This window comes from Pygocentrus nattereri, chromosome 19 (genome assembly GCF_015220715.1).
Source record: "Pygocentrus nattereri isolate fPygNat1 chromosome 19, fPygNat1.pri, whole genome shotgun sequence".
Taxonomy (NCBI): domain Eukaryota; kingdom Metazoa; phylum Chordata; class Actinopteri; order Characiformes; family Serrasalmidae; genus Pygocentrus; species Pygocentrus nattereri.
The window spans coordinates 28,605,357-28,631,702 of record NC_051229.1 but is presented as its reverse complement, the minus strand read 5'-3'; the positions used below and the strand labels follow the sequence as shown (position 1 = coordinate 28,631,702).

Genomic DNA, 26,346 nt, shown 5'->3' with positions numbered 1-26,346 from the left:
AGTGACTAACACTGTGGAGATAATTGAGCCAAAGTTAAAAAATATGCTTAAAATATAATTGTGAAAAAGATTCTAAGCTTTTTCTGTAAAGTTCATATGGGCCCACACAAAGTTTGTAGTCATGCAACCCGCAGTACATTCAGTTGTTTGGTAGACGTGAAAATATTGCCGGAAGCTTTTTAACTGCTTGAGTGAGCTAAGATAATATAGAGCTAATTTGGGCCCGTCACTCACTAATCAATGAAGTAAGTAATGCAGTTACATTGAAAAAAACAACCCCAGGCCTGATTAGCAGAGCCTTGTGCACATACTCGAGTCAGAATCAAAACATTGCAGGTTCTGTCTGTCTTACTTTGTTACAGGTAAAAATCATTCAGCCTTGTTGAGCCAGTTAGCCAACAAGCTAATGTGGCTAAAAATAGTGACTGCTTGTTGAGGAGAGGTTAGCATGATCTGTTTTCAGACAGAATCATTGGGAACACTGGCTGTGATTTTTGCCAATCTGATTGAACACATTCAGATTACAGATTAAGACTGGGGTGTTTTTTCTCTCTCTACTCAACAATCTGATAAATCTTTACTTACATACTCACTACAAGCAATCCAATTTAAAATAACGTGCATGCGTGGAGAACCACTTAGAGTAAATGTTACCGTGACAGCAAACATCATTTGAGTCCAGTCAGAGTGAGATGAGCAGCAGTGAGCAGTGCTTGTGTTTTTAACTGCTTTAAAATGACGTCAAACTCAGAAAAACGTCCTTCACATGTCCTTATTAAAGAAGGCCGAGAGGAAGATGTGACAAATGGTTCAGATCTAACTTGAATGCTAACTGGTTTCTGCTAACTTTCACTCTAAATTAGCATGTCTAGACTATTTGCCTGAAAGCTTCATTTAGCTGTGGGATGGGTGTGTGTGTGTGTGTGTGTGAGTGAGTGAGTGTGTGACTGCGTGCAGACTGCTGGGTGTTTCCCTGATACACACCCTCCACCATACGGGCCCCTGCAGCTCATGAACAAGTCAACAGGAAAGCTCAGGGAGAGCAATCCATCACACCAGTGTGTGTGTGTGTGTGTGTGTGTGTGTGGGTGGGTGTGTTTTAACAAGGGAGCGGGGCTTGGCTCTTTATCAGGTTAGAAAGTTATGGGGAGCAAACTTGTGTCAACATGCCCCACGACCTGTCTGTCAAAATGAGAACTGTTATTTTTGGTGCGATTTGACAGGCGTGAACATTCAAGCATTCGGACAAATTGGCGGGTTTCACATTTAGAGCTTCATTGACGTATTTACAGCGAGATCTCTGTGCGTGTTCATAATTCATGCTATCAGAAGTTTTTAATGAAGTTTGCTCATCCTATCTAGTCGCTTACTTTATCTAGTATTACTTACCTAGTCACTGGAATCCTGACCAAGACCGGTTTTATATACAATGGAGCCATAAATAACGCCACACTTCGTCGTTCTCCTGATTCATGTTGCGCACGCTGACCTGCGGCTCGTCTTGTGTTTACAGAAACATCACACCTCACTCCTGCCTGAAGCTGTACCACAAGGACCCCGCCCAGGCCTTCAATCACACCTCCAGAAGCAACAACGGAGACGCACGGGTGAGTAGAGAGTGTGAGGGGGTAGGACAAAAATAACATCTCATGACACATTTTTACGATAGCCTCTTGTTTCATTAGCCCTCTGTTGCACGGTGTTGACATGTGGCACCAATTACTTTATCTCAGTTTTACTAAAAAGCAGTAAAATAAAATCTGTGTTTTCCTATTTAATTGTTTGAAAGGACAAATAAATTATGACATCACATGACCAGGAATTCTTAGTATGATGTTATTACTATATATTCTAAATACCAATTGAACATGTATTAATTTACAATACAATACTGGGGCAGTCGTGGGCTGGAGGTTAGGGAACTGGCCCTGTGACCAGAAAGCCGGTTTGATCCCCAGAGCCGACAGTCCATGTCTGAGGTGTCTTTGAGCAAGACACCTAACCCCCAACTGCTCCTCGGGCGCCATGGATTGGGCTGCCCACCGCTCCGGGCAAGTGTGCTCACTGCCCCCTAGTGTGTGTGTGTTCACTAGTGTGTATGTGGTGTTTCACTTCATGGATGGGTCAAATGCAGAGGTGGAATTTCCCCGTTTGTGGGATTAAAAAAGTATCACTTAACTTATTTGTGAATATTGGGTTGTACGTTTTTTACTAAGTATAATTTGGATTTGTTTGGTCTTGTTTTTTAATAAAAAGATGTTTTTGGAGAAAATTTGATTTTATAGTGCTTTTTTTTTTTTTAGATTTTATGGTGCTACGGTATCATTGCGCACTTTTGCCATTTGACATCAATTTACCAAATCACTTAAAAATATATAGAATTACATATTTTTACAGATTTTTTTAAAGTGTTTCCAATATTTCAGCAATTTTAAATAACAAAAACATGTTGTTATAACATTTTTATCAGGTTTATGTAATAGTTTGTGCAATAGAGGGTTAAATTCATATTTATATTCATATTTTTTCATTCAAACTTTGATGTTTGTTTAATAGACCACTCTGTAGTTCCCTGGGACTTTAAATAGACTTGTTTTTGTGACACTGTAGGACATTATGATGGTGTTTGACGTACTGTTATCTTTAGACTTCAAGACTGCAGTGGTGGTGCTTTTGTCCACTTTTATATAGAACAGTGTGAGAAACTACCATGTTAGAAACCACATAAGCGAGTCTATTTGAAATTACTTAACAACTTAACAAGGTTTTCAGAAACATGTGATGATTTAGGTATGCCTGTTTTCCCAATGCTAATCCGTGTTAGCTACATTAACTCCAGTGCAAAATTAAAGAAACAAACTATTTTCACCAGCACTGCAGGAACACTGTCGTGGTGGTGGTGTGTTAGTGTGTGTTGTGCTGGTACGAGTGGATCAGACACAGCAGTGCTGCTGGAGTTTTCAAACACTGTGTCCACTCATTGTCCACTCTACTAGACACTCCTACCTTCCGTCCACCTTGTAGATGTAAAGTCAGAGATGACAGCTCATCTGCTGCTGCACAGTTTGTGTTGGTCATCCTCTAGTCCATCAGTGGTCACAGGACGCTGTTGGCTGGATATTTTTGGTTGGTGGACTATTCTCAGTCCAGCAGTGACACTTGAGGTGTTTAAAAACTTCAGCAGCACTGCTGTGTCTGATCCACTCAGACCAGCGCAACACACACTAACACACCACCACCACGTCAGTGTTACTGCAGTGCTGAGAATGATCCACCACCCAAATAGTACCTGCTCTGTGAGGGTCTGTGGGGGTCCTGACCACTGAAGAACAGGGTAACAGAGTATCAGAGAAACAGATGGACTACAGTCTGTAACTGTAGAACTACGGAGTGCAGCTATACAGTAAGTGGAGCTGATAAGATGGACAGTGAGCGTAGAAACAGTGAGGTGGTCAGAATGTTACGCCTGATCTGTGTAGAGAATTTTGTTTGGAAAAAAGTTTGGATCGGGCAGTAAATGGTTCGTTTGACATTGTTTTTAACAATGTTTACGTCACATCTTATGTCTAAGAAGTAAGTAAATGTAGCCTTTCCTTAAGAGTTTTAAAAACTCAACATGCTTTGAGGCAAATGTGTGAAGATTTAGGCACTTTGCTGGTAATTGGTGTATATAAGCTTCCGTTACTTGTAGCTTCAGTGCACAACGTCGGGTAGCAAACGTGTTGGCAGATCTTCTTCATTTGGGTGGAGGGGAAATCTGAATAAATCTGATTTCGCCTTTTAAATACTGAGCTCATCCGGAATGTCAGTAGGTGCCAGTGCCTCGGGAGTGAGTGCAGTACAGACTGATTCAGCAGGCCAGACAGTGGCATTGCTTTGGCCCCATAAAATTCCTGTTAGCATCTGGAGCTTTGGTCATAATTGTAACCAGACTCGCTGTAATGAAAGCCATTTGTAGAGGTTTCTACTGTGTTGCTAAAGTGTGCTGGGTGTGATTTCAGTCTGGAGTTTCCCAACTCTGGAAATAAGTAACATTTTTCTTAATTCATAATTTGTTCATCATGTGAGAATTACAGCGGTATTTGCAGACTCCAGTGCACTGTTAACCCTATTAAACCAAACGTCCCCTCAGAAATCCACTGAGAGACGTTCAAAGAAAAGAGAGGTACATTTTTTTTTTATCTATTGTTTTAAAAAGATGTACTTTATTAATTTGAAATGCCCTAACGTGCCATTGTATGCATGCCATTGTGGCATTATGGTTAAATGTTACAGAAGATATTGTATACTGCAAATATATACAGTACTGTGTGAAAGTTTTAGGCACCTCAGCAAATGTTTAACCAGTTGACCTCAGCAGTGAGTTTATCACAATATACATTAGAATAAAGTCGTATTCATAATTCAAATAAACAGAAAACAATAAAAAATAACAAGAATTTCTCGGGTCCATATTTTTCCTGGACACCTTCACAGCCGCCACAGAGACTCGTTAATATCATCAATTACATCATGAGCTCAATTACTGAGCACTGACTGGTCAAACCAGGAGCTGCTTTTTAACTACATATAATACTGGGCTTCCTCGAGGAGAGGCTTGGAGATGGGTAAACAAACACACCAACATCCAGAACATCACTGTTTAATATATATATATATATATATATATATATATATATATATATATATATATATATATATAATTATTTGTTAATATACTATCAATTTTATGGTTTATTCAAGTATTAACACTTTTCTCAGCAAATAAACACAAACTACACAAATAAATAGATTTTGAAAATTGTGTCTTGGGTGCCAAGACTTTCACAGCACTGTGTGTGTGTGTGTGTGTGTGTGTGTGTGTGTGTGTGTGTATATAATATATATATTATATAATATAGTGTAATATAATTATATATAATACATGTAGCTAGTCAGTGTTCTGTTAAATACTGTTGATTTCCACAAAATGCTCAGAAAAGCTTGTTGTGATATGCTAACAATAAAATATCATATTGCCGTACTTTAGATTAATTTAGGATTTTTTTACACATTTTACTTTCAAGTCGAACTGGGTTGTAATGCAAAAACAGAAGCAGCCTTACAGCCATGGACGGGTAAATGCTAACATCTCATTAATCTCACGAATGGCAACAGCAATATTCCATTTGTCAAAAATAACATAAAATAACGATATTTCTTCATTTATTTCTTTAATTTAGTTACTTTGTACATATTCAGCAGCTATTTGTTCATCTAATGTTTACATCTGCAGTTATTATTACAGTCGGTCTGTGGGCACCGGTCCTGATGGCCCGGTCAATAATCTGTCCCTGGGAGATGTGACATGTCCGTGTCCACGCTGCGCATAATAAAACGGACCTTTCTGTGTTTTCTATCACTGTAGAAACGAAGCACCATCCTGTCTTTTATTGTTGGATGCACTGTGATGCTTCCTCACCGAACTTGCAAGCTCATTTAGAGCGCACTTATTATTGATTTGTTGAATCAGAGTAACGTTAGAAGGTGACTGAAGTGTGAATTACATGATTATTCATGAATTTTCTTCTTCTAAGGTGGCAAACCAAATAAAAATCCACACATTTTCGGCTTAAATTGTTAAGCACATGCTTTGTTCAACACTGTAACAAATCTGTTCTGAAATGACACATATTCACACTGTGATGTTTTTAGTTTTCAGTAAAACAGTAGCGTGGTCAAATTCTTTCAGCATGACAGCCGATTTTAGATGCCTCATCTTCAGTGCTTCAGTGATCCTGTTTTCACAGCAGCCAGAAAATGCAATTTCACAGTTGAACAATGCATTTTTTTTCTTGAGAAACACTGGAATATATTTGCATGATTGAAACATAAGACTTACAAAGCCTGAAGTGAGCTGTATTTTCAGTGTGGTGGGGTGGCAGTGGGGGAGCCAGCATTTATAAGCATTTATAAACATGCTCTTACATTTCATTTACATTTACGGCATTTGGCTGACGCTCTTATCCAGAGCAACTTACAATTTGATCAGTTTACACAGGCAGGCGAAGGTGGTGTTAGGAGTCTTGCCCAAGGACTCTTATTGGTATAGTATAGGGTGCTCACCCAGGTGGGGATTGAACCCCAGTCTACAGCGTAGAAGGCAGAGGTGTTACCCACTACACTAACCAACCACCGCCTACACTAACAATGCTCTTTGTATTGTGACAGTTCTCGACTTTTTATATTAAAATGCTGCAGTGTCTCAGCACAGCCGTCTTTATGGCAAGATGTAAATTGTTTCTACTCCTCGTTGCTCACTAGCAGCTCAACGCAGCTTAATTATATTCACTAAAGTTAGAGTCCACAGTGGACACTTTGGTAGCTGCAAAAAGCTCATCTTAAAGCATTTAATTATTGGATCTGCATCGGCTGATCCTATAATTAACCTATAAATACATGAACATCCAATATTACAGCGGTAATCAAATCTCAAATATTGTAAATAGATTAAGTATATTGTTAATCATTTTGTAACTTCTTGTTTTCCAAAATACGTCACTTTCAAATAAAGCATCTAGCGATGTCTTGACTACTTTATAATACATATATCTGCATTATATAAATCATATATAAGACAGAAGATTAATGTGGCAAGTGATTCCAGACTTTTGAAGGGTCTAGCGTCGTTACCCGCCTGCTGTGGTTAATAACAGTGAGCGACTGTGTATGTATAAACACTGAGGAATGACAGAGCAGTAGATGGTTATTTGAGATGTGGCGTGTCTGGGTGGGGTGATGTGCTGTATCAGATTATGAGTGGTTGAGCATGAGTGGTGTATTCTGTTTGTTCACTATCAGCTATGAGGCTGGGCCGGTGGGCTCATGGGGATTCAGGCTGGAGTCCAGAGCCTCAGCTGGAATTCCTGCACTGGGTGTGGGGTTTGTGGAGTGTTTGTGCTGGAAAATAATAAAAACTATATATTGATCAGTCTCTGTCAGTATTGCTTTCTACAACTTGGACAAAAACGATGCTAAATGTTGTTCCTTATCTACAAAGCAGATTTTTTCCCCATATTTGCCATTTCGCCTTAAATGGAGCACCAGATACTGTATACTCTGGCACCTGAATGGAATAGATATATAAGGTGGAAAGGGAATTTTATATAAATTTTATATAAATCTGTCATCACGCCACAGAATTTAGTCCCAGCTTGTCCACAGTTTGTTTGCGCACTTGAGACTGTGGCCTCATCTGATGCAGCTGACCAAGTCAGGCGGCTTCTAATGTGGCGTGAGAGTAACCGTAGCAGTCGCTCTGCTGTCCATGTTAGGCTGAGGCTAACAAAAGGCCGGCAACTCCTTTATGTCCACAGCCTCAATAAACAAAGCAGACTATTACAGATATGACAGGCTAGACAGCAGGAGGTGACACTGCTGGCTCAGCCATTCAGCCAGAGAGGTATCGTCATCATGGTTTGTTCTGTTCATACGAGTCGTGGCACGCCACTACAGTGTTTATGACGGAATGAAAGAATATTCGGTGAAATACAAATGAACACAGACACATTCGATATGAACTACTCCTGTGAAGTCACAATCACAGATGCTGTTTATTTGGAATATTTTCTTTAAGTGATTTAAAGCAACAGTTTATCGAGAAAAAAAAAAAAAACATACATCTGAAGTTCGCTTTATTTTTATTTTTTTCGCTAAATCTACAAATGAATGGAGCTGAAAACAACTGAAGCTGAAACTCAAACAACTGCCATTGTGCAGACTCCTTTCTGTTTGTTTGAATGTCACAAAACAACAAAAATGTGTCAAAAAATGTGAAAATATTTTATATCATTTATATTATGCATCTTTTTCTACTTGCAAACATGAATATCGTATGTATTTACAATCTGCACTTCCCACAGAATTTCAGTACTTGTTTCAAGGAGCTGTGATTTAAACTTTGGGTTGAAGACTCTGTATATGAGCCAACACAGTTCCTTTTTCTCATATTTACATAACGTAAATAAAATATATGCCACTGTACACAAACCAGCAGAATACTACTTAGAAAAGAATGGAATATGCATTGACTTCACACGCATTTAGAATAGAAACCAATGGGCAGATGCATGTTTTCAGTTTTTTTTTCAAGGAAATGTGTCAATTATTCTTTATGGTGGAAGACATATGCTCCAGATATGGTAGATATAGATTAGGCTGGAAAATGCTGGCATATGCCTTTTAATGTTGCAGATCTGGAAAGGCATGGTTTACATCTGCAAAAGGAATGTACAATGGAAAAATGTGAGGTAGCTTAGTCCAGATTATCGGATTCCATTGCAGGGAGGTTGAGCTGTTTGGGTTTGAGCTTTCTGTGCACCCTTGGAGTAGTTGGTTTGGTTTGATCTTATCAGTGGCTGTGTTTACATGCCAAGATTTTTGCCAGTGCGATTGAATATATTCCGATTGCACATTAAGACTGAGGTGTTTATGCTCACCCTACTCAACAATCTGATGGAAAATCTTCATTGGCATGCTCACTACAGGTAATGCAAAATGACGCGCATGCGTGGAGAACCACTTGGAGTAAACGTTACCATGACAGCGAACATCACGTGAGGTCCAGTCAGAGTGAGACGAGTCCAGTTGGCGAGCTTGTGTTTTTAATTACCTTAAAATGATGACAGACTCAGGAAAACATGCTTCATATGTCCTTATAAAAGAAGGCTGAGAGGAAGATGTCGTGATCTGAGACACATAAGCTGGACGTCCGTCCCACAGCCATCTTTTAAAGATCAGAGCATGAACTTCATCTTCTCTGCAGACCAGTTTCAGCTCCACCGTGTTGAACGGTATAAACTCTCACCACGACGCGACGCACATGCAGAACGGATTTAAACTTTCCGATAGGGAATGTAATCGGATACAGGCGTTTACTCTGATATTATTCTTCTATTTAATGGATTATTTACAGGATTACCCACCTCGTTCAATCAGATACTAATTGTATTCCGAATAGCACTCAATTGGACTAGACTATTCCGATTGAGGTGTTTACATGGACATATTCTATTCCGATTGAGCTGTTACTTGGATTATTCACAGATTATTAGCCTGCATGCAAACATTGCTGCTGCAGAACAGCCAGTCTTTTCCTCTGCAGTGGATTCCGGCACTGGCAGCCGATGAGGAACATCCCCAGTGTTTCTCCAGAAGCATAAAGACTCCACATGTTTCCAGTTTAGCTTCTTAAAAAGAATGCCTGTTTTTCTTTAACCATTACTGGAACACCTGTTTAAAAGACATAAACGGCTGTCATCAGCCATCAGCCTAGTGTCAACCACGTAACACGCCCATCTTCTCCACAAAAAAAACAGCAGTGTCAGGCAGCAGGTACCACTAAACCGTTTACATTCCCAAAGCAGGAGTGAGATCAGTGCGCAGATAGGGACACGATCAACAAAAGCAGCTGCCAATCAGGACATGCGAATGTGTGAGAAGGCAAACATGTGCTCACACGCTCGCCAGCATAACACACCTGTTCGCTAGGCCATTAAAGGACCCATTGTCTGTAGCTTTTGTGTTTGGTGCATTTGCCCGTCTTTTGTGGGTTATGTCTCTTAAAAGATTTGATGGGACGTTTACAGTATAAAGTCAGTTTATAGGCATTAAGCTTGCTCCTGTGTTTAGTGAGTGTGCTAAAAGGCCAGGCTGCATTCATAGCAGCCTTGGCTCTCCTGCTGGAAGCTGTTGTGGTAACGATTTCATTGTGTTTCTTTTCCGTGGAGCATGTCTTTATGTGTTTCTGGTTCACTCATAAGAAAATTAACGTGTACTGACAGAAAGCTTCGTGCTCTCCCAGAAAGGGGACATACTGCAGCATTTTCTGGGGAGTTTTTAAGCTAATGTGCACTGCACCTGTTCAAACACGCCTCCCCTGAGGAGGATGGGTAATCCTACTGAAGGAGTGTGCTGAATCACTCCCACTCCCACCCCCTGCTTTCAGAAACTACTAACCTCAGTTCCAGAAAAGGTGGGACAGTGTGTGAAATCGCCTGGATGAATTCAGTTGAATTGAGCAGATTATTTTTTAACAACACTTAATAGTTTGGGGACTGAAGACACCAGTTGATCCAGGGAATTTCTGCCATTCTTCCATCTTTTCTTCAGCTGCACAACTACATAGGTTGAATTTTGTGTACTTGGAACAATCTGGATGGTGTTTTTCTTCTTTAGCCTGGGGAGTACAGCGTCCATTTTTTCCATAAACAGTCCAAAAGGTTGACTCGTCAGACCACAGTACATGTTTCCACTGTGTATCAGTCCATTTCAGATTAACTCAAGCTCAAAGTCGGCAGTGTATTTGGATGTTGTTGACATATGACGTCCACTATGCATGAAACAGTCTTAACTTGCATTTATGGACACAGTAACAAACACAGTTTACTGACGGCAGTTTGTCAAAGTATTCCCAAGCATATGTGGTGATATTCATCAAAAAAAGTGTGGTGGGTCTTAATGCTGTGTTGTCTGAGGGAGTCGCAGACATTCAGATATGGCTTTCAGCCTTGCTTATTATGCACCGCGATTTCTCTGGATTCCCTGAATCTTTTAATGATAATATGCACTCAATCTGTTTACGATGATATGCACTGTAGAGAATCAGATACCCAAAATCCCAATTGCCCACTGAGGACTGTCATCTGGCCTCAACCCACCCTTAATCAAAGGACTAGGTCTTCTGTGAATGCTCCGTTTATGCCCGAGCATAGTTTCATAACTTTTTTTAGATTTTTTTTTTTTTAAACATTTCACAATGTTCTTAGTCTTAAATTGCCCCAGCGTTATTGTAACATGTTTAAGGCATCAATTCAGACCATTGAGCATATGAAAATATGAAGAGTTTTCATAAGACGTGAGAGTTGTGCCTTTTTAGTACTTTGAATAAACATTTAGAAAATTTACAGGAAACAAACAACCAGGCTGGCAAGTAAAACATTAAACGTCTTGTCTTTGTACTACGGGTAATATATGGCAACATGGATTTGCAAATCATTGCTTTGTTTATTTACATGTCTGTACCCTAAAAATCTAGAAATAGTACTGATAAAATCATAAAAAATGCTAATAATAAAAGATAGCAGCAGGTTTTGGAATCTAATCTGCATAATGCTGACTAGCCCGGGCTAAAACGAGCATTTTCAAACAAAGTATTGTTTTACAGAGGCACTATCTGACCTATCTGAGATGTATGAGCTTCAGATCTACTATAGTAAAGCTTTCAGCCAGTTACTGACTATAGATTTAATTTGATCCATTTAATTAGGGAACAAACACAACAGCCAGGTTAGGCCACAAAAGAGGAATGTGACATAATCGTTTAATTGATGGATTTAAATTAACACTGTACTTTGTAGATTAGGATTCTCAGGCAATGTAGTGAGGAAACTGAAACTGTAGATTTAATTTGACAAACTTCTATCATAAAAATGGACAAAGTATGTTGTAAAGCTGAAACAGTAGTAACAGCCATAATTTTGTCCATTTGCTGTCACTTTAACTGTCTAGTTTGAGAGCTACCTTAACATGTTTCTTATCAAGCATTTGATTTGCAAGTGTAGATCTAAGGCACTTTAGAGTGAGCTGACAGATTTAATTGAGCAACCTTCCTGCTGTTGTGCTAACAGTGAAAATGATGATAGACTTTGTTTGACACGGGTTAATTCACCTGCAGGCTCACTGCTTTATTCCTGCATGCTTAAGCCTGGCCACTGCATGAAGGCAGGTCCAGACAGGGCTATTGTTGATGCCACATTCAGCCCTTTGTTTAAGTCTTAGTGTGCCATTATTCTTGAGCCTTAATCACACCAACATAGACACAAGATTCAGTCTTCAGTTTCCTCCTTTCAAAACTAGTTATTAATATGAATAGGGAGTTTTTACCATGCAACAGATGCAAATAATGGCATCCTTTTATCTGTTGTATCGCACCGTACACCTGTGAATAGGTTAGACTCTTTTCAGAGGAAATTCCTTTTTAAAGGCAGAAAAAAAGAGTTGTTGATGCTTGTTCTTTCCCATAACCACGTTCATTTCTCCATTGAAGAGGTTGCTTGTAAACACTTTTTCTAGTTATCAGGGAATCTCGCCCCAGTGAATGAATTAAAGGAATGCAAATGAGTACAGACACATTCAGTCAGAACTGCTGCTATAAAGTCACTATTACAGGCTTTGAAGTCCACAACTGCGAATGACTTTTAAATATCTTGGAATAAATAAATAACTTTGAAAGAGCCGATTTTAAACTGATATTATGTAAAAATGTTGTAAAAATTGTAAAAATCAAATGAATACAGTTTTCCCTCTTACTCTAAATATAGTCAAGCCACTAAAACACATCAAAGGTTTGCTTCTTTTTTTTGTGCTGAAGCAATGAGGCTAATGTAGCTAACTAAGCTACAACTAAGCTAAATAATGGGAACTTGTACTCTACTGCTTAGCATTGTGCTAGTCACATAGTTATCACATACTTACTGATGTGGTTACTATTATGGGTGGATAAAACTGTCACAGAGAAGAACAGGAAATATTATTATTATTAATAATAATAATAATAATAATAATAATAATAATAATAATAATGAATTTTATTTGTAAGGCACTTTACATTTTAAGCAAATCTCAAAGTGCTATACAGTAGAAGCATTTGTATAGAATCAAAGAACTACTATAAAAACATCTTTACACTCCATAGGAAGATCAAGGGTCAAATATCGGCATGATATAACTGAAATACATCAAGGCGAATGAAATAATATTGGTGTAAATTCTCTGACTTAATTATTATTGTGCAAAAATAAGAAACCACCATTCATTTTTTAATTAATAAACTACTTTCCAGTCGAAATGGCCAGTAAGCACAAGTTATTTATTTTTCAGGATGTATTTCTGAGAAGATTAGATATGAGGTGGAAAGTTAAAAATAAGTGAAAAAAACAGGAGTTTCCAAAAGTACAGTTAAAAAATTACCTAGTAGAGTAAAAGTTTCACCGTCTGATAAACATCATTTAAAGCTTTTAATTAAAGGAAATTTGCAAGTCAAACAAGAAAGCTGCTGGTGTGCAGAACAGTGGACTCTCCACTTCAGAATGTAGACCTCAACATAATTCAGAGTGGGGTTAGTTGGATTGGATCAAACCAACTTCTAAGACTGAACTTTGAATGTGTGGCTGCAGATTTCTTTGAGAAACTGAAAGCAAGTCTCCCAAAAAGAATGTAAGGCAAATCACTGTTTTTTTTTCATTTTTTGAGAGAACAGCTGGATTTAGGACATTTTAATTTGATGTAAATAGAGGAGCTGGTGTTATGTAGCAGATTCTGGTTGCAGTAGCTCACATAAATAAGGGGTGGAAAGGCCAAACAGAGTTTAATAGATGAGCGTAATCCTGTGGGTTTAATGGCAAGTTGTCCAAGAAGGTGCATTAACCAGTGAATAAAGAGCATAGTGATGCGTTTTCAAAAGGGGTGTTTGTAGCAAACCATATAGCCAGATATATTAATAGTGTCACCATAACAAACAGAGGAAGTGTAGTCATTTAAATATGCATGAGTTTGTCCGCTGAGGTGAATGAAGAGCGATTTCTATATAAAAAAATTTTTGCCTAACCTTTGACTGGAGACATGTGATGGTTAAAAGAAATGTACTGTCTAACCAGATACCTAAATACTATGGATTATTATTATTATTATTATTATTATTATTATTATTATTATTATTATTATTATTGAAAGTCTGTTGAATTTGTGAGAAACTGTCCTGGAGTATTGTTACTACTGATGCAGGAGAAGCACCGGTCGCATACATAATAAGATTGTGTGATCAGAATATAAGTGAATAATTGAATTACGAACAGCATGTGGGGATATTGTTAATGAATGTAGAAAACAGAGTAGGTCCTAATATTGAGCCAGGGGGAACTCGCTGAGTAAAAGGAAGAGGGTGAGAGACAATTATCCAATTTAACATGCTGTACCCTATGAGAGAGAAAATTTGAGAACCAGGCCAAAGAGTGATCCAAAACCTCAATACTGATCAATCTGTTTAGTAAGAGTGATCAATAGTATGCCATACAGTGCTAAAGTTTATATTTTCACTGTTTCTAAATGTCCTTTTAAAAGAAAAAAATAAGCATTGTTGTGTTTTTGAGTGGCTTGTTTAAAGATTTTTCCCCTATTCTCAGATTTCCCGCGACAAGCTATATGGCACTAGACAGCCTGCGAGTGGACAGAGCCTAGTCCACACCCTGCCGGCCCCACACAGCCCCATCCGCACCGTGCAGGGGTCCATGTCTCCGCCAGCCGCTCGCTCCATGCCCTCCTCACCCTCCAGGCTGCCCTATGGCTCCCGATCAATGGGCAGTGCCACCCTGCCCCGTGAGCGTCTGTCCAGTGCCCCACCAGCCCGCTCCATCACTCCCTGCTCCAGCGCCATCCTGGAGCGGCGAGACGTCAAGCCGGACGAAGACCTAGGCTCAAACCCATACAGCCCGGCTGAAGCCCGCCTGAGCTCGTCCCAGGATGTGCCAGACGGGGCAGTTTTCCTCCAGCATCGATATTCGGAGGTCCCTGATGCACCCCATCACTCCCTCTACAGGCAGAAATCACGCAAATATTCCGAAAACCAGCTTGGATCCAAAACCCCACCTCCTTCCCCTCACAGAGTGGGTGAGGTCCGGATGATTGACATCCACCCTGGGCAGAATGCCCACATGCTGGCCCAAGCAGTAGAGAGGGCCTCACCTGTTCGGAGATCATTTCGGAAGGACAGTAACGGCACTATGGAGGCAGTGGGCAGGGTCAGAGGGAACATGGGCTCCCCCGTTTTTGCGGACCTGCCACCTGGTCATGGAGATAGGCCATTTCAAGGGCTAATAACAGCAGATCCTCAGAGGTGAGAGATAAAATCCACTTATTTTATTCATTTTTAGATGCAAAGCTCCTCATGGATTTCACTTGTCGGACTGTTAAGAGTATTTGATTAAAGTTTGAGATTATTAATAAGGTAAATAATATTTTTGTACAAGCATTCTACACTTTTACACACCACTGCTACAAATGACAACATGAAACTTAATTCGAGCAGCTTCAGTTTGTAGTCAGGAGTACTGTGAGTGTAAATGTTAGTCTTGACCCCATAGCAGTTTGAACCAAATGAGTTTTCTATCATAATACATAACAATATATACAGTAAAATAAATCTGAGAACAACAAATGTCAGCATGACAGAACTGAAATACACGTGTTTACATATCATCTATAGTATGATTTTAATTAAATGTGTATAAACGGTTTTTGAAAATGAACTATTTTAATCAACTATTTATAGTAACTTTTATTGCTGAATCGGGGAACCTTTGTTTTGACACCTTGTTAAAACTGACCCTGCCATGTGCACGCTGTACTTTAGCTGCTTAGGTCTCACTGAGGTGAATGAAATAATATTGGTGTAATATTGGTGTACTGGTTAATATTGTGCAAAAATAAGAAACCACCATTGATTTTTTAATTAATAAATTACTTTCCAGTCAAAACGGCCAGTAAGCACAAGTTGTTAAGTTTTCAGGATATATTTCTGAGATTAGATGTGAGATGGGAAATTAAAAATAAGTGAAAAAAAGTGAGTTTCCAAAAGTACGGCTGAAAAGTGCCAACCGTGCAAGACCAAGTAGAGTAAAACTGTCTCTGTCAGATAAACATCATTTAAAGCTTTTAATCAAAGAATGGGGTTAGTTAGCTTGGAGAAACAAAAATAAAACTGAACTTTGAAGGTGTAGCTGCAGAAAAACTGAAAGCAAGTTTCCCAAAAAGAATGGAAGGCCAATCAGAATTTTGATATTAGATGTAGTTGTTGAGGCTTCTGTAAAAGTTCCTGTTAAATATGTTTTCTGCTTTTCTTTATCTTTGGAAATATCTGGTCACACATGGCGTTGCTATGACAGCACGAGACCAAAAGCACATTCTTCTTGAACGTGTTTTACGCTATATATCCATTACGCCGACCTCTGGACAGGAATTCTGGGTCTGAGTGTTTATTCTCTATGGGAAAAATGAATGGCATATTTGAAAAAGGCTACCCCTCCACCCTGTGGTTAAACAACAGTGAATACAAATGTGCTCCTTTGCTGTTTTGTGGTTGGACAATCTTCACAGCTTGTTGGCAAAATCCAGTTGGATCTTCCGATCATTTGTTGTGCCCTATTCCTATAAGATGTTTTAGATTATGCTTGCTTTGCATTCGTATGAAAGGTCATTTAGGACAGATTAGGTGTAGTGCTGAGTCTTGCATTGCATTTGAAGCCAGGCAAGACCAGCACTCCTCAGAGCTATGTAGCCATTGGCGGAAGCTGACCAACAAAACAGCTCTGTTTAACCTCACATATAGAGTATTTTCTTTTTCAGTTCTCTCAACCATTTAAACAACCTCAGCTGCACTTTTGAGCCTTGGGTGGTCCATTAAATGTGAAAACCTGGCTTTGATGAAGCAATAATGAAACCTCCTCCCATATCTTCTCCTTACTTTCCATGGCTGCGTGCCTCCACTGCTTATGTTGCTAATTTAATGACAACATTGTGGTAACGCGAATGCTATCTTCTCCGGGCCACTTCTAACAGTATGACTGAGATGAGGTGGGTTCATGGTTCCTCAGAACAGAAGCCAATGCTAATATCTGCTGTTGATGGCCCCCACATCAAGCTAAACCTCAAACATTCTGCCTTTGAGAGCACAACAAAGATAATATTGCTCTGCTACTGCTAGCTCTCTTGAGCCTGAGTATTTTTATAGTAATGTCAGAGCGGTAGCGAGGAGGGCTGTTAGTGTTGTTAGTAAAAGAGGTGGACGAAGTACACAAACCATGCACTTGAGTTAAAGTAGAGACACCCAAGGTAAAATATTCCTCCAGTAGAAGTAGAAGTTCCTCCCTTTAGACCTCCACTTGAGTAAAAGTACTAAAGTATTTACCTTCAAATGTACTTAAGTATAAAGTAAAAGTACTAAAAGAGTAATTCTGGCTCTGATGTCCTGTTATCATTTTTATAACAAGACTGGCTTCATGAATTCATTTCCGGTGAAAGTCCTCCAGTGTCTCTCTTGGTAAACACTGAAGGTAAACAGTTTCCATCAGGGAGAACCGAGTGGCTCTGAAATCACTTTTTACACAAAAGCAAAGTTTCAGTTTCAGATTTATTTACAACCTAGTTCCAAGTTTAAGTTGAATAAAAACTGGCTTTAAACTCAGGATCACAGATGAGCTCCTTTACTATGTTGATCTGTAGGCCTCTGTTCATAAACATAAACCAGCCCAAATTAATTTACTATAAAATGAAATGGTGTTTGTAGAAATTCAGAAAAAAGCCGCGTCAGTCTCGACTGCATATGTGGACATATTTCTATATTGTGCTCTATTTACACAAAGTTAGGTTAGTTCATCATTTATGTTGAACAGACTCTCCCAAAGTTTTACGCTGCTGCGCTGACGTTGAACCATGTGCTGCACTGGGCCGGTATGACCAACAGGTCAAAACCAGCTCTAAACAAAGTGACCGCTGGGCCCTGATTGGTGCTCTGGCTTTGCGCTTCTTTCGTTTTGACATGTTACGTTTTTATACATACAGAAACCAAAAGGAACGACAGATTTCTCAAAATGTAGCGGAGGAAAAAGTCTAATATAAGACTGCTTATGTATGCCCAATTGTGATAGGAATGAACAAAAGAGTATTAATATATATGCACAATAAATGAGAAGGGAGGAAATGCATTTATGGTCAAAAACTGAGCTGCTCACATCTGCTGTCTTAAAATTGGGCTAACCTTCAGCTTCAAGGCCAAAAATAGCCTCCCGTGGTGTTATCAACTGGCTGGTCTTCAGCTGAAGCAAGAGAAATTAATTTTCTACCCAAATGAAGGAAGGAGATGGTCAACTCCTTAACTTTGTACCACAGCAAAGACATTCCAAACCTTGAAGTTAACCATCAGGGTCACACAGTTTGCACGTAAACAGAGGGGGCAACCAGCATTCACTGTAAAATATACTGTAATTAACTGTAGAATTAATACATGACGCTCTTTTTGTTGAGCAACTGAGAGAATTCAGAAGGCTCAGTATGAACCCCATTTTCTGCCTTGATATCTGGTTTAGCTTTAGAGCCTGTATTGGTGGTAACAGAGGAAATTGTGTGAATTGAATTTTTGGTCAAGCTATTCCTTTAAGTAATAGAACTTGCAGGGCCAAATGAGTTGTGTTGTTTGTGTTCCTCAGCAAGAGGATGAAGGCAATGGAGCAGCAGATAGCTAGCCTGACTGGTCTTGTTCAGCATGCACTTCTAAAGGGGACAAATACCAGTGGTGCCAAAGACACGGCCAGGTAAGCTTCAGCAAGGTGCATTAATCACATTCACTCTGACAAGCATAAGAATAGGTTGTCTATATAACACCTTATTTTGACTGAAAAAGACATTTAGATTTTGTTGTTAGCATTGTTATTAAAACAAATGACACTGCACAAAGGCTTGTACTTCAGCAGTCCGATACTGAGACTTTTCACACATCATTTCAGTTCATAAATGTGTTTATTACTTGTTTATTATATAAGTAAGCCTAATGCCACCGATTTTTTTCTAAATTCCTGCACAGTTGAGATGTAGACAAAGTCATTCGGAGTGGTTGGATTAGAAAAATGGTGCACTGTAGAGAAACTTACCCACTTGAATTTCTTCACAGTGGTGGTGATAGGAACCAGGGATCACCATGTCTATACTGCAGACATAGCCATTTTATTTACTCTCCAAAATGACCAGTGAACCTACAGTTTGTGTGGTTATACTATGTGATGTTGTCAATGCTAAAATGACACTACGGTTTTAGGCCAAAATCTTACCTTAAAACTATATTTTAGGCATAAAGCCTTTCATCTAATACCTTTCTGTGAGGGAGCTTTTAGGCTGTGTTCACATTACCAGGTTGAAGTGGCACAAATCCCTTCAGGGCTGTGTGGACATGCAAATCTGATCTTGTCAAATCCGTCCTGAGTCACTTTCATGTGTGGTCCTAGATCAGATCCTTATCCGATTTGTCGCTCAGATTTATGAGCTTTTTTCCACTGTGCGTGCGCCATCATTCAGCGTTACCATGGCAGCAGCGCCAAACAGACGTTAAAGCCTGTAAACGGTGGAAAAGCAGCCCCCCCCCCCCCTTTTTTTTTTTCTCCTTTGTCTGGCTCTAATAATGAAGCTGAGAACTGATCAGAGTTAATTATCTTAACAGCGAAGGCTCGGACTGACCTCAGTCTGTTTGCAGATGATGCACGTGATTCATTCATGCGATGTTACAGAGTAGGATGTGCTCATGCAGGTCATTTCAGGACGCTGGTTCGTTCACATTAAATACAGATTTGAATCACTTTACCTAAATATATTCCCCTCTTGGGTTTCTGGATAGTGGACCGTTGTGGTATTGCTGGGATTCAAACTCACAGCCTCCTGATGTTGGGATGAATTATTATACAGCTGCACCACATGAGATGATGCCACGCTTCAAAGTCAAAACAACAGATATTCTATCCAGTATATTAAACATTTGAAGACACAGAATCCGAGCTGCTTCATGTGTTCCTGAGTGGTGCAGTGGACTGAGCCATCTACCCAACAGGAGGCTGTGAGTTTGAGCCCCAGCAATGCCCTAGCCATCCATGAGTGTGTACTCAATGTCTCGCAGGATGGGGTGATGGAGAGAGTCTTGGCTGAACAAACAAATTAATTTTATTACCGTACATAACTGAGACGCAGTACTGAAAGCATTGAGAGAACTTTTGACTCAACTAAGAAATTTGAGAAATTCCTCAAGTTGAGTCAACTCAAGAAAAGCCATGTAATCAGTTAGAAAAGGCGAGTATCACGTCATGTAGAAAAGGCGAGTATCTCATCAAACGACTTTGAATGACTTTGTTTAAATCTCAACAAGTGTTAATAAAAATCAGTGAAAATAAAAGCTTCTACAAAAGCTTTACACGTGACAATTCTCCATCTCTGATTTCAGTGAGAAATCCCTCTCGGCATCTCCTGCTCACAGTGTAAACAGCGGTGGTTAGTATTTCTTCTATACATGTACAAGAGCATGAATTAATACAAGCATTAATACATTGTACTCCCTGAAGTATTTCTAATTGACTTTGGCACACCCGAGTACTTCACTGATATGAGAAACTGAGTATGTGCCTGCTCTACAGGAGTGTCCCCAGTGGCCGTGTGCAAAAGTCCTGCTTTTCAGACCGATCCTTCTTCGGGGTCAGCACCTCCTCCAGCCACAGAGCCGGTCATCAGCTCCAGCCTGACCACCTTCCACAAGAACGTCTCCAACCTCAGACAGCAACTACACCAACTCAGACACATGCAGGTAAGCCTGTCTTACTGCCATATACTTATACTGATGGATCAGTATTTACTGTATCATAGTAAATGTAAAGTTAGTGGGACTCATGAGAAAGAATAAAGAAAGAAGTACTTTCAGGCAAATATTGGTGGCAGTTCTTGCTAATAATGGTGATGCATGTTAATTTAATATACAAGGTTGCACAGATATGGAATTTCTGGGCTGTTAAGGATAACCGATAACACGTTGTCATGGCTGATAAAAGTAGCCATTAATTTTACTTTTTGCTTTTAAGGGGTTCATTTTTTCTGTAGTTTTGTCTTTCCCCGAGGTCCACTTAAAATATTTACATGGTTTTATGTACCAAAAATTGGCATAATAAATATATATGGCTCCATTTGAGGACAGGCGCAAGGGGTTGTGAAAGAACCATCCTTACCTCAATTATCCTGGGATTAATGATTAAATTCAGGGCCGGTGTTTTTTTTTCTGGATCTGGCAACCCTTCTTGCCATAAGCATGCTAAAATTACAGCAAGACTGGTGGACTATCTTTAAAATAAAATTAAAAAAAAAAAAACAGATGTAATAATCAGCAGGTGGATCAAATTAAGCACATAGCCTCGCAGTCTCGATAGACAAACACTGGCAGTAGAACCAGGAGAACGTTACCTGCCTGACTGCACTGTGCCAGCTGTAAAGTTTGGTGGAGGAGGGATGATGCTATAGAGTTGTTTTTCTGGGGTTGGTCTAGAACCCTTAGTTACAGTGAAGGAAAATCTTAATGCTTCAGTACCAAGACATTTTGGACAATTGTGCACTTCCAACTTTTGTTGGAACCTTTTCTGTTCCAGCATGACTGAGCCCCAGTGCACAAAGCTCCATAAACGCCTGGCTGGGTGAGTTCAGTGTGGAAGAACTTGACTGGCCCTCACAGAGCCCTGACCTCAACCCCATTAAACACCTTTGGGATGAACTAGAGTGGAGCATGCCAGACCCACAGACACACTCCAAAATCAGTGTATTACTGATAGCTACGGTGGTGCTAACTCTACATATCATGCCTGATAAAGTAAATGTTGCTGGTAATTGAATTGGGGAGTTTTGTTAGAGAGAATAAAATGCTGATTAAATAACTAACAGATTGAGAGAGACCAGTAAATGGCCTAGCATTACAGTGAGCAGCACTGAGGAGTTCGTGTCGAACAGTTTTCTTGTTGTTGAGTTACAGAAAATTTCCTCAAGCGAAGGTCCAGAATATCATAATGCGCATTGTAATGCACAGACCTGATTGGCTGAGAAGTGTCATGCCATACTCATCATGCATACGATTGGTCTGTGAGTTTCTCTTCCTCTAAAGCTACCATAAAGACTACAAAGGTTTCGCTGATTAAAATAGGACCACTCCATCAAAATGAAAGAATTCTCCGTAGTTTATCAGCTGTAGGTCCACATAGGACAGCATCTGGGTTTGGACTCGGACCGTGGTCCACCTGTTGGTGACCTCTGATATAGATGATGCTTGAATCTAAAAATGCTGAAGGAAAGTGTCCGTGATTGAGGCCAGAAAATCCTGTTTTGGAGCGGTGCAGATTTGTGTAGTGCTTTCCCACATTTTACAGAAAGAAAATGCAGCGTCTTTCCATTGAATTTAGTGAGTTTGGTTGGTGTGGCTTTCCAGCTGCAGAACCAGGATGCTGTGCGGCTGATGCTGCAGCAGATGGAGGAGGAGCTGATGGAGAGAGTGTGTGAGCGTCTTCAGCTGCTGGAAGATCCGCTGCAGAAACAGAGGATCCAGGTGGACGAGGAGAGACACAGATACCTAGCCATGGAGGAAGCCGTGCTGCTCCAGCTGGGGTAAGACAACCCAAAACAGGTAGTACAGAGCTACCCAGTCCAATCCTTGGACTTGAAACTTGTTAGTAGAAACAGTTCAAATCTTTAAGAGCAAAATCTTAAAGCTTTCGAAGCTTCAGAGCATCATACAAGTTTGCTGGCATGGCGAGCTTTTAATTTATTGCATGTTTTAGTTGCACTGTACGTGTTTGGCTAGTATTGCAAACAATTGACTAGTGTTGTATGTGATTGACTTGCATCATATGCGATTGGTTCATGCATATACCAACGCATATCGCAAGTGATTGATTAGCCTTGCATGTGATTGCATTGCATTGTATATGATGGGCTAGTGTTACAAGTGATTGATCAGCATTGCATGTTGCTGACTTGCATTGACTATGATTGGTTAGCATGGCAGCCTGCCCTTATTTTTTTTTCCTTTTTCAGCTCCCAACACACCTGATCCAGGTAATCGCAGTGATCAGCTGCAGAAATGTGTCCAATTATGCCCAATTAATAATCAGCTTTGAGTTATTTCTGATCTGCATGTTTATTAATCACATTATTGTGCCTCAGTAGCCATTGAGCACTGTAAACAGTGCAGTTTACAGTTCAAATCACATGTTTAGGTTAGCTGGTCGTCTATAAATCTTGCCTTGAACTAGTTTAGAAAAAGCTGCTGAGTCAGTATTTTTGTCAGTGTCTGTGATTGATCTATTTAGAAATGTAACTTTTTACTATAATAATTCAGTGTCATGTGGCAGTTATAACTGTCTGACCTTGCAATAGTTATATTGCAGTTTATTGAGAAACAATTCAGTGTGCCATGCATTTCAGTGTAGAACTATTTTGTCTCTTATTGTCCCTTAGGATTTGAGAAAGGTGCTTATCAATTGAATGCATTATTATTAGTATTATTATTATTATTATTATTATTATTATCATTATTATTATTATTATTACATATTTGAATTGATTATTTCTGTATTATTCCAAACCTTTGTAAAAAATACACTGACTACACAAACTAAAGGACCTGTTTACACAGTAGTGGAATATAGACGCTTTTCGTATAGCATTTTTTCATGTTTATGAATAATCATATTTTTATCCACGTCAATAAAAAACTGTTATGACAGAAATTATTAAATTATATTACACATGCACAGAATAAGTGTGACATAATTAGATGGACATTGCTTTCGCAGCCATGTCTAAAATTAGAGAAGCTGTGTGCTACTCAGACCTCAAACCTCAGAGCAAGTGACTTAACCACACTGCTATAGAGTCAGTTCAGGCACTATCCTTATCTTACTAACCTATAGTAATAGTCTAAAGATGAAACCTACTCCCAATCCTATGGCTGTGTGTGAAGCGGTACTGGTAAAAATATGCATCACCATGCATCACGCTTTTTAAGGAATTAAATATATAGTTAGTTTTTGGGGATGCAACGATACAGCATATTTTGTCAAAATGATATCACTGCATATCATGTCTATCTATAACTAGCATGTGAGTGCTAGAGTGTTAGTTTGGAGCACAAGGAGCTTTTGCTTCAAATATTGTACTTTTATCATGTTAATAAACTCAAAATGAAGGCTTTAACATTCTGATGTAAGGCATATTTTTAGCCACTGCTTATTTTTGCCTCATCAAAATATATCAATATATAATATATGTCAAATTGAGACACCACTGTATCATAATGAATTCAATTCTGAATTTTGTGAATCATTACACCATGTTTTTAGGCTTATATAGAATATACATACATATAGTTTTAGGTCTATAAACTTTAGTAAAGGCAGGTTCTTTACTAAAGGCCGTGGTTAAATATAGGACCACTAAAAAAAAAAAATCTAAAATTAATTCTAAAACTGATTCTATGTAGCACTAAAAAGGGGTCTGCTGTTGTCAAAGAAGCCTTTAGAACTAAATATAGAATCCTTGCCAAATGTGTAAAAAAAAAAAAAAAAGCTGTTTAGGCAATGCTGGCTTTTTTTTAACATCCTTGTAGTGTGCAAAAATGTATATTCCGATATATTCCGTGATGTTAGCTGTTAGTATTTAATAATTCTTTTCATTTACAGTCTGTTTAAAGGAGAGAATAGATAGATTAATCTTTAATTACACAGCCGGAAAAAGGATCTGTACCTGCACCATTTAAAATGACTCAGCTCAGTATGCAGGAACCCTTTTGTGAACGTTGCATTTTATATCCATATCTACACAAATACAGTTTACACAGAATATTGCTTTACACGTACAACTAAGCTGGAGTCCTGCAAATCCCTTAAAATGGGTATTTAAAATGAAAACATCTTAGTTTTTTTTTTTTTTTCATTTTAAACTCTAAGATGACCTCTAAAGACCGGGTTAACCTCTTCAACTCCTTGAGACCACCGGTGGTTCCAATATGAACTTTCGTATTTCGTAAGGTACAATCAACTGTCTTCTTTCCAATCAAACAGATGGGTGATGTAACTTTAAACCCTTATAATAAAAGAAGCTGAACTCACACTTTTTTTTTCTTTTTTTTTTTTACTGAAAGTCAAACCATTTTTTCACAAATCTGGGCTATAAACTATAAACAGATGGCGTCTCTTCAGTGATCTGCTCTGTAAAAAATAATATTTATAAAATAATACAAAGAGCGTAAATTTTTGGCTTTCAGCAGTAAAATAAAAGCATATAGCAATACAAGTGATCATAACACATTTTCTGTTCATTTGACGGGAGCTTTTACAAAAAAAATAATTATGTAAATGAAAATTTACATTTATTTCATACAGTTACTGAATAATTTGCTTTACAGTTTGGTCACATAAATTCAGATGGAAAAGTCAAAATATTCCCTGGAGAAGAGCCATTGCTTATATTAAACTTATGTTAAAAGTTTGAATAAAGTAGATATTATCGTTTGCTGTATTTGAGTTTGCGTGCATTGTTTCGAAGTGAAAATATACTTTTTTTTATTATTGTATTATTATTGCGGTTATGAAAAAGATAATCAAAGTCTTGAATTTCATTTAAGAGGCTGTGCAGCAGCCCTAAGTAAGTGGATACTTAGTCACTATAAAATAATGCAGTTCTTTGATGGAAACTAAGGTAAGGTGAGCTCCTCCTCCTTCCTATGTATTTCTGACGCATGAGGTCGATTGTGCAACTGTAAGCTGTACGTGTTCAATAATCAAATAAGTGGTATCTGCTGCTGTGTCTGAGAATGCCCTGCAGACATCCCTGAGGCCTCTAGATCCCCAGCTAAATCAGGAGAAACAGCCCTGACTTTCTCACAGACGCACATACGCTACCAAGAGATGATCTCAGTGCGCACAGACAAGCACGTTCATGCACCGCCGCCTCCATGTGTGAGATTTTTGCAGGTAGAATAATTGAAAACTTCTGCCTTTACTCGTCTATGTTTGTGGGAGAAGTACATAAAAAAAAATTAATAAATTATTCAGTAAACATCATTTGAATTTATTTGGCACCTTGTTTCATACCCAAGGCCACTTTGCAGAGGCAACAGACACAACAACGGCTGTAACAACAACAGCAATGACTTAATTGCCCCACACAAAGGCATTAAACACTGTTGTTTAATATGTATTATTTGTGGGAAAGTATACTTAAGTTTAATAATAATATGTTTCATTTCTATTGAGCTTTTCTCATTCCCATGTCTGCTTTATAGTTCATTGGTGCAGGACACAATTACAGCAACAACAGCAGCAATAACAAAAAAAAAAAAAAAAAAAAAAAGAAGTACATTATCACCCCAAACAAAGACAGTATCATATGGAGTGAGAAGGAGTGAATGAGTGCTGAGAAGGTGTTGAGCTGGACTCTGTCAAAGAGATTGAAAATGAAAAACTAAACCACTTTATTTGCTTTACAAATTGAAAACATTAAATTTAATAATGAGGAAGGTCATATATGCTGACTGTACTCTGTTAGTCTGAATGGAAATGTGTGGCATAAATAAAGCTGTTTTTACTATGTCTGGCTGAATATTGACTTTAGTGCTTATTGTGGCCACTCATACTCCAATCTTACTCTTCAGTGCTGCACACCTAAAGCTCCCTCTCCTGACGCTGTCAG

At 38.9% G+C, this 26,346-nt stretch overlaps 1 protein-coding gene across 8 annotated transcripts in view; it reads left to right on the top strand.

Moving 5' to 3' along the window:
• Window positions 1-26,346, top strand: part of LOC108414336 (sickle tail protein homolog) — a 131,304-nt gene that overhangs the window by 87,310 nt on the left and 17,648 nt on the right. For all 8 annotated transcript variants that reach the window (XM_037531068.1, XM_037531069.1, XM_037531074.1 and 5 more), the window contains 6 exons: window positions 1,514-1,607; window positions 14,220-14,929; window positions 18,297-18,401; window positions 20,072-20,118; window positions 20,262-20,428; window positions 22,085-22,260. In XM_037531068.1, coding sequence (XP_037386965.1) covers window positions 1,514-1,607; window positions 14,220-14,929; window positions 18,297-18,401; window positions 20,072-20,118; window positions 20,262-20,428; window positions 22,085-22,260 — 1,299 coding nt within the window. The remainder of the gene's footprint in view (window positions 1-1,513; window positions 1,608-14,219; window positions 14,930-18,296; window positions 18,402-20,071; window positions 20,119-20,261; window positions 20,429-22,084; window positions 22,261-26,346) is intronic.